This window comes from Mauremys mutica, chromosome 2 (assembly GCF_020497125.1).
Source record: "Mauremys mutica isolate MM-2020 ecotype Southern chromosome 2, ASM2049712v1, whole genome shotgun sequence".
NCBI lineage: Eukaryota > Metazoa > Chordata > Testudines > Geoemydidae > Mauremys > Mauremys mutica.
This window is the reverse complement of record NC_059073.1, coordinates 262,830,284-262,846,104: the sequence shown is the minus strand read 5'-3', so window position 1 is coordinate 262,846,104 and position 15,821 is coordinate 262,830,284. Positions and strand designations below refer to the sequence as shown.

Here is a 15,821-nt window from a genome sequence, read left to right as displayed (position 1 = left end):
ACGTACCATAGGTTCTTCTTCGAGTGATTCCTCCTATGCATTCCAGTCAGGTGTGCGCGCCGCGTGTGCACGGCTCTTCGGAACTTTTTTTACCCTAGCAACTCCAGCGGGCCGGCTGGCGCCCCCTGGAGTGGCGCCGCTATGGCGCCTGTTATATACCCTAGCCGGCCCGTCCGCTTCTCAGTTCCTTCTTACCGCCCGTGACGGCCAGTTGGAACTGTGGAGTGCTCTCTGTCCTCCACTGCCCTAGCTCTCGCTACTGTTCTTTGTATATAGTTCGTTTAGTACTTAGTGTAGATAGTTTTTGATAGTTAGTTAGTTAGGTTTTAGGATAAGGTTAAGGGGGGTATCCCCTCCCTTTCCTCCCCCGGTGCGGGCTCATGCCCAAGGCACCGGGCTTTAAGCCCTGCGCGTCTTGCCAGAGGCCTATGCCAATCAGAGACCCGCACGACGCCTGCCTCCGCTGCCTTGGAGAAGGCCACCGAACAGATAAGTGTTCGATCTGTTCCGCCTTTAAGCCGCGAACTCGTAAAGAGTGGGACATTAGATTGAAACAACTCCTAATGGAGGCGTCGCTCCAGCCCCCGGCACCGTCCACACCGGCACCGAGGGCTTCATCGGTGCAGAGCGCACCGGCAGCCCCGAGCCGCTCCGGCACCGCGGCTCCGCAGCCTCAGCCAGCGGCTCCGAAGACCCGGCACCGCTCGCTCTCGCCTTCGAAAAAACACAAGCTGGCGAAGGCACTTGCTAAGGCCCGCGCTGAGGACTCAGCGAAGACAATTGCGCCACCTGCGGCCCCTGCGGTGGCCGTGCACAAGACGTGCACCGGGCCATTGACTCCGGCGCCGCAAGGGCCGTCGAGTCCGGCACCGCCACGCTCCCCGGCACCGACCGTGGTCGAGCCCCGGCTGCCATCTACGCCGGAGACATTCTCCTCGGCGCGCGAGCTAATACAGTTCATAGAGGCACCGAGCCCCCGGCACCGCCGGCGCGGGCTGTCGTGTCGGCAGGAAAACCGGCCATGATGCTCCGGCCGCCCTCTCCGGACAGACGGCACAGACGACGTTCCCAGTCCTGCCGCAGGTCACCGTCCTGTCGATCGCGATCTCGGCACCGCTCCCCATCGCGGCACCGGTCGCCGTCTCGACGTCGGTCGCAGTCCCGGTACCGCTCGTCATCGCGGTACCGGTCGCACTCCCGGCGTCGCACCAGGTCCCGATCGCCGTCGCATCGGCACTGACAGAGGTCTCTGTCCCGGCACCGTTCCCCACGCAGCCGCTCCCGGCACCGCAGGTCCGAATCCCGGTCGAGCTCCCGGCACCGCGGCAGACGTTGGTCTCGGTCCCGGTACCGTGAAGACCGGCACCGATCCTCGGCACCATCCGGGGCCGAACTGCCTCAGTCGACGGCGCAATCCATCAGCGCCTCGGCACCGCCATGGCCATCCCGCTCTGCATCGGTCGCCTCCGTGGTGGACAGCAATGCTCACCTACCGCCTACCCCACACGGTCAACCTCAGGGGGCACAGCAGTGGGGATTCTGGGTGCCATGGGCCCAGTATGAGACTCAGGGGGTGCCGTTGCCCCCAAGAGCCCCTGCTTCCGAGCGCAGGGTACCAGAGGCGACGGTTAGCCGACCGCCCCCTTCTCCACGTGAGCCTGACCGCGAGGGGACCATGCAGCCCGACCCAGCCGACGAACAGTCTGCAGGTCCTTCGACGGAGGTCGCCGTCCAGGGCTTGTCCTCGTCGTCCTCACCGGACGAGGCGGTGGCCGGAGCTTCTACCAAGGAGCCTCCGCCTATAGACCTGAAGGCTCACCAAGACCTGCTTCGCCGCGTGGCGACGGCTATGTCTCTTCCAGTGGCAGAGGTTCAGGAGGACGAGGACCCTATCACTAACGTCGTCGGAGCAGAGGCTCCCATGCGAGTGGCGTTACCGTTTGTACGGACAATACAGAAGAACGCCACCACACTTTGGCAGATGCCTGCGTCCATCCCTCCAACGGCTCATGGGGTCGAGCGCAAATATTCAGTCCCCCCCACGGGCTACGAGTATCTTTATACTCACCCAACCCCGGACTCGTTGGTCGTCCAGTCGGTCAACGACAGGGAGAGGCATGGTCAACCTGCCCCTGCGCCTAAGTCGAAGGACGTGCGGCGAATGGACCTGTTAGGCCGCAAGATCTACTCGGCGGGCGGCCTACAAATGCGCATCGCCAACCAGATGGTCCTCCTCGCCAGGTACGTCTTTGACATCATGACGTCCCTGGCAAAGTTTACAGAGCTCCTGCCAACAGCCTCCCGCCAGGAGTTCTCGGCAATGTTGGACGAGGGTAAGAAATCGTCCAGGTCCTCCATCACAGCCGCCCTCGACGCCGCGGACTCGGGAGCTCGGACCTTAGCCTCCGGCGTGACGATGCGGCGCATCTCCTGGCTGCAGTCCTCCACCCTGCCGCCGGAGGTGCAATATACATTACAGGACCTGCCGTTTGACACTTAGGGTCTCTTCTCCGAGAAGACTGATTCCCAGATCCAGACCCTGAAGGACGGTCGCATTGCCATCCGCACCCTAGGGATGCACACGCCGGCTCCACAGCGCAGGTCCTTCCGGCAGCAACCCCCCCGGTCCTTCCACCAACAACGCTACCGCCCGTACAATAACAGGCGACCTGGTCCAAATCGCCGTCGTCCTTCCGGCAACAGGCGTAGCCAGGGCCAGGCCTCTTCCAAGGCCCCGCAGGGGTCCAAGCAGGCCTTTTGATGGGACGCATGAGGACGGCCCATCACTCTCCCTATCGGATCCTACCCCTTTATTTTACAACCGCCTTTCCCATTTCTTTTTGGGGTGGTCCCAATTAACAACGGACAACTGGGTGCTTCAAACAGTCCAGTCGGGATACCGCCTTCAATTTGTTTCGCCCCCACCTTCCCACCCACCCTCCCTGTCCCTCTTCAGGGACCCCTCTCACGAGCAAGTCCTCTTACAAGAGGTCCAGACTCTGTTGAGCGTGGGTGCCATAGAAGCAGTGCCTCAAGACAGGCGGGGCAGGGGATTCTATTCCCGTTATTTTCTCATCCCCAAAGCGAAAGGAGGGCTACGTCCTATCTTGGACCTTCGCGAGCTGAACAAGTACCTGCTCAAGCCCAAGTTTCACATGGTCACCCTGGGGACCATCATTCCCTCTCTGGATCCGGGAGACTGGTTTGCCGCCCTCGACATGAAGGATGCCTACTTCCATGTCGCGATCTATCCTCCCCATCGACGTTACCTCCAGTTTGTGGTCAACAACGCCCACTACCAGTTCGCCGTGTTACCGTTCGGGCTCTCCACCGCACCGAGGGTGTTTACCAAATGCATGGCAGTGGTTGCCGCAGCCCTCCGCCGTCGTCGGATACATGTCTACCCGTATCTCGACGACTGGCTGGTTCGCGGACAGTCTCGACAGCTGGTAATGGGCCAGTTGACAGAAATCCTGTTCCTCTTCCGGCGACTCGGTCTTCTCATCAATACCGAGAAGTCCACCTTGATCCCATCGCAGCGGGTGGAGTTCATTGGAGTGATCCTCGACTCCTCGTTGGCCCGGGCCTGCCTACCGCGATCTCGCCATCAGATGATGGTCTCCCTCATCCGGGACCTCATCACCTTCCCAACCACGACGGTGTGCTCCTGCCTCCGCCTCCTGGGCCACATGGCATCATGCACGTACGTCACCGCGTACGCGCGGCTCCACCTCCGCCCATTCCAGTCTTGGCTCGCGTCAGTGTAGCGGCCGCATCGAGATCCCATCGATATGGTGGTCACAGTCTCCAGGCCAACCCTCGAGTCCCTCAACTGGTGGCTAGACCCGGAGGTCGTCTGTGCGGGAGTCCCGTTCCATCCTCCTCGTCCGTCTGCCACTCTGACCACGGATGCCTCAGCGCTCGGTTGGGGAGCTCACCTGGGCGACCTTCACACCCAGGGCCTGTGGTCGCCCCAGGAGCTCGCTCTGCACATCAATGTCCGCGAGCTGCGAGCGATCCGTTTGGCCTGTCGCACCTTCTGCACCCACCTGCAAGGCCGCTGTGTGACAGTGTTCACGGACAATACATCAGCAATGTTCTACGTGAACAAACAGGGCGGAGCCCGCTCCTCCCTCCTCTGCAAGGAGGCGATGCTCCTGTGGGACTTCTGCGTGACCCACTCCATTCACCTAGAAGCGTCCTTTCTTCCGGGAGTACAGAACACGCTGGCCGACCATCTCAGCAGGTCGTTCCTCTCCCACGAGTGGTCTCTCCGTCCCGATGTCGTGCACACAATCTTCCGCAGGTGGGGGTTTCCCCGGATAGACCTATTCGCCTCCAAGGCGAACAGAAAGTGCCACCTGTTCTGCTCATTCCGGGGTCACGCGCCGGGCTCCCTGTCGGACGACTTCCTGTATTCCTGGAAGGATCACCTTCTCTATGCCTTCCCTCCGTTCCCGCTCGTCCACCGAGTGTTACAGAAGCTTCGGAGGGACAGAGCCACCGTCATACTCGTAGCTCCGGCCTGGCCGAGGCAACATTGGTACTCCCTGCTGCTCGAGCTCTCCGTTCGGGATCCTATCCCCCTTCCGTTGTGGCCGGACCTCATCACCCAGGACTTCGGTAGACTCCGCCATCCGAGCCTGCAATCCCTCCATCTTACAGCTTGGTACCTGCGTGGTTGACCCACGCAGAGAGGGATTGTTCGGCAGCAGTTCAGCACGTTCTGCTGGAGAGCAGAAAGCCTTCCACTCGCTCCACCTATCTGGCGAAATGGAAGCGGTTCGCGCTCTGGTGTGACCAACGAGGCCTCAATCCCTTCGTAGTCCCTGTCCCTACCATCCTGGACTACCTCTGGTACCTTAAGGAGCAAGGTCTTGCAGTCTCCTCCTTGAGAGTTCGCCTGGCAGCAGTGTCCGCCTTTCGTCCATCCGTGGAAGGTCGGTCCATCTTCTCCAACCAGATGGTTTCCCGCTTCCTTAAAGGCCTGGACCGCTTGTACCCGCCGGTGCGGCGTCCTGCCCCGACCTGGGATTTGAACCTCGTGCTGGCCAAGCTGATGGGTCCCCCCTTCGAGCCCTTGGCCACGTGCTCCCTGCTCTACCTCTCCTGGAAGACAGCCTTCCTCGTCGCCATTACATCAGCGAGGCGAGTCTCTGAGCTCCGTGCTCTAACGGTTAGTCCGCCATACACCGTCTTCCACGGGGACAAGGTGCAGCTTCGACCACATCCAGCCTTCCTCCCAAAGGTGGTGTCGGCCTTCCACCTCAACCAGGAGATCTTCCTCCCGGTATTCTTCCCGAAGCCGCATGCCTCGCCTCGGGAGCAACAGCTGCACACCCTCGACGTCCGCAGGGCGCTCGCTTTCTACATCGAGCGGACTAAGCCCTTCCGGCGTTCGCCCCAGCTGTTCGTAGCGGTTGCTGACCGCATGAAGGGCGAACCGATCTCCTCCCAACGGATTTCCTCCTGGGTCACAGCGTGTATCCGGACCTGCTACGAGCTTGCTCGCGTGCCACCATGCCGCCTCACCGCTCACTCCACGAGAGCGCACGCCTCGTCGGCAGCCTTCCTGGCCCATGTCCCCATCCAGGACATCTGTCGAGCGGCCACCTGGTCTTCAGTCCACACCTTCGCCTCCCACTACGCGTTGGTGCAGCAGTCTCGAGACGACGCAGCCTTCGGCTCCGCGGTATTACACTCCGCCACGTCTCACTCCGACCCCACCGCCTAGGTAAGGCTTGGGAATCACCTGACTGGAATGCATAGGAGCAATCACTCGAAGAAGAAAAGACGGTTACTCACCGTAGTAACTGTTGTTCTTCGAGATGTGTTGCTCCTATCCATTCTAGACCCGCCCTCCTTCCCCACTGTCGGAGTAGCCGGCAAGAAGGAACTGAGGAGCGGACGGGCCGGCTAGGGTATATAACAGGCGCCATAGCGGCGCCACTCCAGGGGGTGCCAGCCGGCCCGCCGGAGTTGCTAGGGTAAAAAAAGTTCCGAAGAGCCGTGCACGCACGGCGCGCACACCTGACTGGAATGGATAGGAGCAACACATCTCGAAGAACAACAGTTACTACGGTGAGTAACCGTCTTTTACTGACCCCTGGATTAGGCTAATAGATGTTCTTTCAAATCAGAGGAATCAAATTTGAGGAGGGAGGCCTGCTAGTGAATCACCAGATTACAGGATTTTCTGATTATCCTGCCTCCAGCAGCTATGGAGGAGGAACTCCATGGTCTGTGGTCTCTTGATCAAACTAGAGTAGGTTTTCAAGTGGAATTAAAATTTGTCTCTGCAGATGCCCTATCTTGAGAAGTGATTTTTCCATTTCTTGTATGATGGCCATTATATCACATTTCATACCTCTTTTGATCCAGCATCTGTGCCAAATGTAAAATTGCTCTCTGTATAACTGAGGAAAAGGTTAGTTTGCATGAGAGTAGTCTGATCCCACTGGGGACTTTTCCTCACAGGAGTATCAGATAAACCACCACTTTCAGTCAGTCTTAAAAGTGAAGTGACTGTGTTTCACCATCATCTTTGTCAGTCATGCTAATCTGTGTGCAAATATGTCTCCTTGCCTAAACACCATTTGATCTGTCACTGGCTGTTTGCAATGCAGGCTTTTGAATGTCCAGAAAGGTAAAACACACCCAAACAGCTAACTGGCATCATGTCAGTGAGGTGAGTAAACTGTTCTCCTCTGAACAACCAGTCTTAATATTTTGTGTAAACTTCTGTTTTAGAGCTGAAACATCATCCCCTCTTTCGTGGTGTAGACTGGGATAATCTTCAGAATCAAACTATGCCTTTTGTACCTCAGCCGGTTGATGAAACAGATACTTCCTACTTTGAAGCTAGAAATAATGCTCAGCATCTGACTGTGTCTGGATTTAGCTTATAGAATCGAGAAAATGGATCTTTGTCCATGGTTTTGCACATTTGTAAACTACCGTTTAACACTAGTTTGGTCTTGGTTTTCTTACCATAGTTTTTAAAACAGTTGATCAGTCTGCTTTTAATTTATGTATCCTTTGTTCTAAAACAAAACCACTATACAAAATGTTCATTAATTCCAAATGGCTTCTAGTTCTTTTTATTTATCCTACTTTCTGCACCTTATTGAGAGCCTGTATATGTATTTGTAAAGTTAGTAATGTCACTGTCACACTTGGCAAAATATTTCTCTTGCTGCTGTGGAGTACTTCCAATTTGTTGGGGCTATTTTGCAATTAAACACAACTGAGTGGGGGGCATAAAATGTATTTATCTGTCTGGAGTTCAATATGTTCATAGTCACATTTGGGATAGGAACTTTCAGACCAATTTAGAGCTGCATCCATAGTGAAAATGGAAGTTTTTTAGGTCTCAGGGCAGTGTAAAAACATCTTATCCCTTTGAATTACTCCTTAGTGGGAAGAGAAAAGAGATGTTTTTGGCATCCCTAGGTCACATACACCGCCTGCTCGGCTGCTGAGATATCAGTGTTGTAAAATTTAACTGTATTTTTGCTGCTAACATTTTTCCCCTGGCAAATGCACAGAGTTAAGGAAGCTTATAGCAAATTAAAAAAAGATAGACTTTTTGTTTAAATTGTCATACCGAAAGGACTTTGAATGTGTTATGGGATGATAGACTGAACAGTATTTATTTTAGTGACTCCTTGTTTATTTTAAATTTACAAGATCTGAGTGTATATATATGACTTCTTTTCTGTGTTTCTGCCAGATGTTAAAAAAAAAATCTTTGCTAATGAAAACATGAATTATGTATATTAAAGTCTATATAATGTGTTGCAAATTGATTAATTTGAGAACATCATAAATTCAATTTAAATAAAACTTGAGTTAAAATTAGGACTTTCAGTATTAAGCATTTTAATGAGGGATCTAAGCTGTATTTTAATATATTGGAAAAATACATAGAGATTATCTACTGCATTGTGGAGATTATGTTTCTGATAATGCCTGATTTTTGTCTCTGTTAAAACTGTTCTTTATCTTAGATGGGAATCACTATTAAACATAATTTCTTTCTTTTAGTGCTTACAATTTCATTCAGTTCATTACAAGGTTTTTAGTTTCCTGCTTCAATGTCTGCTGTGGTGGGGCGGAAGGTTCATGCTGTACCATGGGTAATCCAGCTACTGTATCCCAAAATTGATCACTATGCTAGCAATCATGTGGCTTTTCAGGGCATTGCATGGAATTGACATTTCAGACAAAGCAAGTTGATTGATGACCATTCTCATTTCCTATGCTTCCTGGCACATTAGATTAGTTCACGCTGCATTCACTAGCCTTGAGTTGCCAGACTTCCAGCTCCAAATAGCCAAGAAAGGTGTGAGGGGGAAGAATCACCCTGTTTTGTCCCAGAAGCCACACAAGAGATCAGACAGTTGCAAAATATCACAAAATTACAATTGTCAAGACATGTTTGCATTGTAATTTACTGGGGACCTGTGAAAACATGGTATGATGAACACATTGGAATGTTGGGATGTGACACTATAGTTCGTCACATTGATTGAAATGTCCCCCAATTTCTGCATATTTGCAGATCACTGAATCTAGTTTGTGCATGTAGCAGCAATTTAAATGGTGACAGTTTTCTAAATATTGACTCTAAGAGGTATTTATTACTTCACATGATTAACAGAGGACTATTTCTGTCAGTGAGATAAAGAAGCTGCAGATCATAACAGGTCCTTTATTGTAAGAGAAATGTAGCATTTGTAGCCAAATACCCCAAATCCTCAACAACAAAACAAAACAAAAAAAAAACCTGAGATGAAGTACAGCATCTGAAAATGTCATGAGATTAGTTTGGTTTTTCAGAAGTTGTGTGAAAAAACTAGTCTTTTAATGAGAAATACAGCTTTATGGTACACTGTCATCTCTCCATAAAAGTCTATTAGCAAACTGTTCAAGTTGAACACCAAAACAAATTTTTTAGTGTTCAGCTATTAATAGAAATTAAAATAGGATGTAACTGTCTTATCATAATTAGTTCATGCTGCTAGCATGGGTTTTGGGTTCTGTTGAATGCACCAGCTTATATTCATCAAGAAAATATTTAACATACCAAGATTGTCTAATTTATAAAGAATCACAAATGTATGAGCTTTTATTGAAAGACCTTTCAAATTTAATTACAATGTGCATCGTGAACTACAGAACTATTTGAAGTGTTTAATCATCTTTTTACATAGTCTAATGCATTAATATAAAACTAGACAGGAAACCACTGTAAAACATGTATAAACAAGAACCCTAATATCTATCCATTCTGTTTCAAAAACTATCAAGGAACCCAATTTAAATGTTTATATATTTTACCATAGTAAAGTCTTGCAAGTCAAAATAATGACAAATGGGAATTTTTCATTACACTGTATGTAAGTTTTGTAGACAAGTCGAGAGCAGAGTATTAATATGAATGGTATGCATTCATTATAAAACATTTTTGCACAGGGTCATATTTTTCTTGGTCTGTACTGCTGCATAATGTGAAATTCTCTATCTAATTCTAATATCTTGATTTTTTGTGTTACTATGCAGACAATGGAATTAAGACTACATGTTGACTAAAGTTGATCCAGCAAATGCTTTTTTCAAAATTGTTTTAGCTTTATCCTTTTATCATGTATTGTTTCAAAGATTCATTGTTACCCATTTAACACCTCCCATTTTCCTATGACAGAAGCATAAAACAAGAGGTTTGGAGGCCTTGGACAAATTTAATCTTCCTGTAACTAGTTATCTCAATCATAACACGTGCATTAGAAGAGGCTTTTGGTCCCTGGAAGCTGTGGAATGCTGCCTCTGGTCTGTTGTGCATTTGATAAGCCAGTTTCTTTTAAGGCCCCTTGGTTTCTATATACTCCATATTTGTTCCTTAATCTATACACAAGTCCAAAGCTTCTAGCTGACCACAAAGTCAGCTTAGTTCATGACATTACTTGAGCTTAACTATGTGTCCAGTTGACAAGTCTACTGAAATTACTGTAGTTAGTCATGGCTTTCAGGCGCTTAGCTCTGTAGCCAATGTCACTACTACTATTAATCAGACTGAGAAACTTTTCATCTATTATGGAATAGACAGTTGGGGCCAAGAAGCCTTGGAATGTTGACTGTACCTTTTTGCTGATTGAGCCTAGCCTTTAGTAACCTTGAAACTCCAGACTCAACTATTAGAACCACTCCCATACCTGGGAGAACCTAACCCACATGCCTCTAGTCAGTTCTGGAACTCACTTACCATCATTTACAAATGAGCTCGGTGGAATCTTTTAAGCAGCTGATCTTTGTTCAAACTCTGACTGCTCATGGGCTAAATTTAACTGGTTTAGTAAAATAAAACATTTTACTCTGTTCTCTATTGAACACTGGAACCTGTCCTTTATGAAACTGTGTGACCAGCCAGCTAGCAGTACACTTTACCAGTTTGTTTCACAGTAGCTTTATGCTATTTCACCTCTTCTACCTACAGCCTTAGATTTCATTTTGACACTTCTCCTCCTTTAAACTTTTTTGAAACCTGTATAATAAAAATAATCCTTTTAAAGTTCACAGCAGGAGCACCCTTTACTTGTGCTAATAAGTATCATGCTAAGGTTCAAGTGAAGGACCAGTCTGAACATTTTATATAGTGTATGTGGTTAAGAGAAAAAAGTTTGTTGCTGCATGTTTTGCTTCTGCCTCCAACCTCTCACCCCTATGCACTAGATTTAAATAACTACTTAGAACAGATAGGGTCAGTTATGTCATTGAGGAAGAATCAATTTGCAATGTCTTATCTAAGTGATAAGCCATTCTTCAAATGCTTTTATAAATTATGCTGCCCCTGTGCAGTACTAGTTTATTTTTAATATTTTTCTGTCCTCTTCATGTGTAGGCACTGGGCCACTGGCCAATCATGTGGCACCCCCTGCCCCTATGAGCCTATTCTATACAGCTGGTAGTGCCTAGGCTTTCGTTCATCTGCTGCTGTGGACAGGGGAGAGCAGCACTACTGCTTCTGCCTTGATTACAGGGTCCCTAAGGCTTTTGCCTTCTGTGACTATCTTTCTTGTGCCTTTCTGAGCTAGCAGGCTAATCTGGTCACAGGAGCTAGGTTTGGTATTCTCCTTCAGTCCAAGGGTTGCTTGTTTGTATTTCTAATCATCTGCTACACTCTACCCCCTGCAAAAGTCTACTTCCCTGACATCAGTATGCAAGCTGCCACTGTTCCTATAGGAACCATGGCAAGGAGCCATCTCTTGATTTGGCCCCTACCAGGCAATCTGTGCTGCAAGTACCACACCTCTACATCACAGTGTAGTTACTTTGATGAGATCTAAGTAAAATGGAAAACAACCTTCACTATCCACAAACCCAATTGTGGCTGCCAGCAGCTAAGATTTGGACAGCACCAGTTGGAGTAGCATACTGAATTCCTCCAACCACTCTGATTCATTTAGAGAGACTTTCAAGAATTAAAGCTATGATGCCCTTCTGTCATTTGTCTCGTAAACCACTATCTCGGGCCCTGTGGAGTGGCAGAAAGGAGTCTGTTACAGGAAAAGAAAACACTGCAGATGAGTTGGAAAGAGGCAAGAAAATGATCTATGGTGGGCCTTATGGTTCCTTGTTATAGCTGCTTGGTGGGTGGGGAGGTCTAGTCTCAGACTCCCACTTTAATCCAGTCAATTAGATCCTCAATGAGGTCTACAGCCATGTCTAGTGTAGGATATCTACCTAGGCTGCTAGTGCTGCAAGAGCACAGGGAAGCAGCATTAGTGGAATAATGGTTTCACTTTGTATTAAAACTTTCAGGAGCTTGCTTCTTTCCATGAAATGGTATGGTGGGAGGCTTGGTAGACACTTATGTACTGAATACAAAATGATGCAGAAGTAAAGCAGATATTCTGTGTGAGGAATGTTTCTACATTTGTTAAAGACCTTTTTTTAAAAAGATGAACTGAGTTACTTTGTGCATGTATTAATAGCCAGAGAGACACAAGCAGGGTACAGTGGGTGTGGTCATCTGCACCACTATTTGCTGTAACTGAGGGTGCAGTCACATTTTTTAAAAAACATGATAATTAGCCTTTAATGCAGACTCTTCTTGCTCAGTAATGAATCTTAATTCTTTCACTGTCTATAATACGACAATCAACTATTTAAAATACAGGCAGAAGAGCTTCATAGAGGCCTAGAATCTCAACCATAGCAAAATTTCTATTGTAGGATTGGTTTAATTCAGATTTAAGTTTTCAGCATGTCCACTCATGCTACGTTTGTTTATACGTTACACCAAAACAGCTGCTTGTGAAGACGTGCTATCAGAGATGTTCTCTTGTCACTTTATTTAGTAACTCAGTTTTACATCAAAGATCAAGAGGGAGAAAAATTTTTTAAAGTATTTAAAGACAAGATTAAAATCATGTTCTGTTAAACATGGCAGAAACATTAAATCCTATAATTATATCTATTTTATACAGTGTAACTTGTATGAAAAGTGCTTTCCAAAACTATAAAATAAGAGACCTTACAGGCAGAAAGCATGTCTTATCCCAAGAGACATTTCCCATGAATTATTTGTAATATATCTCGCTGACTAAAGAATGAGACAGCAAAAAGTGTTTAAGATTCATATTTTAAATGTAGGTTATGGCATAATGGAATTTTTCTTCTCTTCATTGCAGATGCAAAGCAACCATTTTACTATCTAGGTCTGATTTCTTACTTCGTGCAGAAAATATCTTAATATACTGCTCACCTTCTCATAGATCTAGGCTATATAACTTAGATACATTTTTTTTTAATCAAACTGCAAAGCATACTTTGACCAAGCAAACTTCACAAGATTGTAATATATTCATGTTTATACTGATAAAATTTCTATGTATGAATAAATACCACTGGAAAGGATAATCAGCACCAAAATTAGCATATACATTTTGGAAAATATTTGAATGCAGTGGGAAGGATACAAGGAAAATATGGAAACAGATGTTTTCTCACCAGTAGGTTTTGGGGTGGGAAAAGGCCACATAGATGTTGGGGCTAGATTAATTCATCTATCCTTTAAATAACTACTACATAAAATAATAGCTTACACGGGACTAAACTTTGTAAAATCTTACAAATATTGGGTGTAGCTAGTTTTCATCTTGTATTTTAAAGCACTATGTGCATAAACTTCATGTCTCGGTTAAAATGAAACCAGTTAGCAGTAGAGAAAGAAAGATATATGAATGAAAAGTATTATTCAGCACAGCTTCTCTCTATGGCTCCTTTACACCATACACTGCTCTCAACATTATAATCAACAATCCCCATGTTACTACTGTGTCTCTAACATGCAAGACGCTAAAGTGGTTTTGGTTTACATATAGTGCCAATGAATGGCAGGATTCTTCAGTCAAATATTTGATTCCACCTATGGCGGATGTACAAAGAAATGTACCCCACATCTGTCTAGCAGCAAAACAGACCAGTTGAGCCCTTCAGAGCTACAACATTACATGCAGCCTTTCAGCCACCTTATAATGTACGCACAGGACTTACACTGTCTTCCCAGTCACTGCTTCTATCGCACAGTATGTAACATGAAAGAAATCTGAGTTACTGCAATTGCAAAATCATCCTAATGTTAAAGTGACAGTTTTACAATTTTCTATTCCATATATACAGGATTTTTTCTTTTTACAAAGCTAACATCCCCCTCATTATTAATTGCCATAAAAAAAAATCAGTCATCTCTACAGAATGCCCAGCCAGAAATCCATTTCAAAAGATTAATAATTTAATGTTCATATAGTTTGAGGGTGGGATAATTATTTATTTTACTTGTAATCTAGGAGCAGTGGATCATTCAAGTATCAGTAATGTTAGTCCTTATGTAGTTAGCTCCCAGGTAGTGCAAAAAATTAAATTACTACAACCGAAGGAAGATTTAGCCATCTCAGATCCTGAGGTTCTCATGTGAATTCTGAATTCCTTCTCTCTCCAGACTGTCCCAGTCCCAGTAGTCTTTAGGCAAAATCAAAAATTAAGTTCTCAGTTCAGTTTTCTAAAAGGAACCAAACATGTAATTAGTTTAACCCCACTTCCTTAGCTTTTGAAAAAGAAATTAGTGGTAAAGCCACTTAAAAACTTACTTACGTAAGGACTTCTCACTTAAAACAGACATGATGTGTAATTAGTTTCATAATGTTAATTGCTTGTATTCACATTAAACCCCACAATTACTTGAAATTAGATATAATGTCCTCCCTTTACATACACCATATATTTCTTCACAGTATACATTTGTATATTAAACAGAAAAAGATTATCAGATTTAAGAATGGTGCACGGGTTCTAAGGGTCAATTGTTTTTCAAAGTGATTAGATCAAAAGTTTCTTAGTTTACCAGTGATCAGCCTGGGTGCTTTAAAAAAAAACAAAAAAAACTGTAAGCAGGTTTTTTTTTTAAATCATAATCCACACAGTTATTATATTTGGCTGTAACTATACCTTAAAAGAATCTGACACTGTAGGAGATCTCTCGATTAAATTAAAACAAAAATAACAAGGCACAAAGCAGTATTTTCTCCTCCATTACCACATAACTTAACAGTAAGCATGTGCACATGCGCACACGTACACACACCCCGCTCACATTTCCACCAACCAAAAGTAAAAAAAAATCCCTTCCAAAATCCCAGCCACCTCTGTGCTCTCAAAACAGATCAGCTTTGCAGCATACCTGGCAGATCAAGAGATTCAACTTCTGAATTCCAAATTCTTTGGAGTATAAAAATGCTACCATTGTGCAACATGTCCATCCCCTCACCACACTATAGCTAAGATCCTCAGCACAGATCTTCCACATGGCAGTGCACTGCTCTTATACTAAAAAGACAGGCTGTCCACTTTACTTCATTTGTTTGGTTTTGTTTTTTAAATTAGTATAAAAATAATAGAACAAAGCTGTCGCAACCTGATACACAGTTATGGCTCTGTATGGCCAATTGTCGGTCCACGGCCATCTTGTCCTGTTAAAAGGACAAGGCAGCCTCCATCTTGGACCAGGTTCTTGTTGCATAGGAAAGGGCAGAGACCTAATCCTGCCCAGCAACACTAAAGTGCTGTGTGTACTTTCCTGTGTTTTTTTTCTGTTGGGCCGTCTAAAGGTCAGGCTAGTCAGAGACCTGATTCTGCCCAGCAACTCCGTAGTATGCATTTTCCCGCTCTTTTTGGGCCCGGTCATCTGGAGGTCAGGCTAGTTCTGCCCAGCAACTCCAGAATACTGTATGCAGAGACCTAATTCTGCCCAGATACCCCAGTGTGCCGTGTGCAAATCCTGCCGGCGTGGGGGGCAACAGCTCGGAGCCTGGAGGGAGGGGGAACCAGGGACCAAGCAGATGTTGACACGAGTGAGTGAGACCCTTTCTATAAAACTAGGTTTCCCCCCAAAATCTGTGTGGAGTATCCGCGTGTCAGCTGAAGGACCTGATCAACCTTTCGGCCAGGGTCTCCTCCCGGTATAGCTAGCTCGTGTCGTGTCGTCTTCGTTGTCGCCTTGGACCTGTTCCTGGCACCTCCTCATGCTTCTGGTGTCTGCTCTGCTGGTCAGCTGCGCCTGGAGTGCGGTATTTGTTTTCTAATTTCTGGCAGTTTGCTTATCTAGCCTCCTATTTTTCCCCTCCCTAACCCAGTACCAAGTGTGTACACAGTGTTAAGGATTAAAGTATTGAGCTCATAATTGCACAATTGCCTAGGTGTATAGTTGTTCTAAGGTTTTAATAAATTGTTTATTGTAAACTGTTTTAAGTGTGTGAGTCACT

At 46.7% G+C, this 15,821-nt stretch overlaps 2 protein-coding genes across 4 annotated transcripts in view; one reads left to right on the top strand and one right to left on the bottom strand.

Annotated features, from left to right (window-relative positions):
- MASTL (microtubule associated serine/threonine kinase like) overlaps positions 1 to 8,039 on the top strand; it is a 53,802-nt gene extending 45,763 nt beyond the window's left edge. Inside the window, exon 12 of the mRNA XM_045002799.1 lies at positions 6,751 to 8,039. Coding sequence (XP_044858734.1) covers positions 6,751 to 6,908 — 158 coding nt within the window. The 3' untranslated portion in view covers positions 6,909 to 8,039. The remainder of the gene's footprint in view (positions 1 to 6,750) is intronic.
- A 1,062-nt stretch (positions 8,040 to 9,101) lies between these two features.
- The window catches only part of ACBD5 (acyl-CoA binding domain containing 5), a 51,296-nt gene continuing 44,576 nt past the window's right edge, over positions 9,102 to 15,821 (bottom strand). For 2 of the 3 annotated variants that reach the window (XM_045003287.1, XM_045003288.1), the window contains exon 13: positions 9,102 to 14,062. In XM_045003287.1, coding sequence (XP_044859222.1) covers positions 14,050 to 14,062 — 13 coding nt within the window. In that variant the 3' untranslated portion in view covers positions 9,102 to 14,049. Of the gene's footprint in view, positions 14,063 to 15,579; positions 15,617 to 15,821 lie in introns of those variants that run through there. The other variant, XM_045003289.1, reaches the window with a different exon arrangement.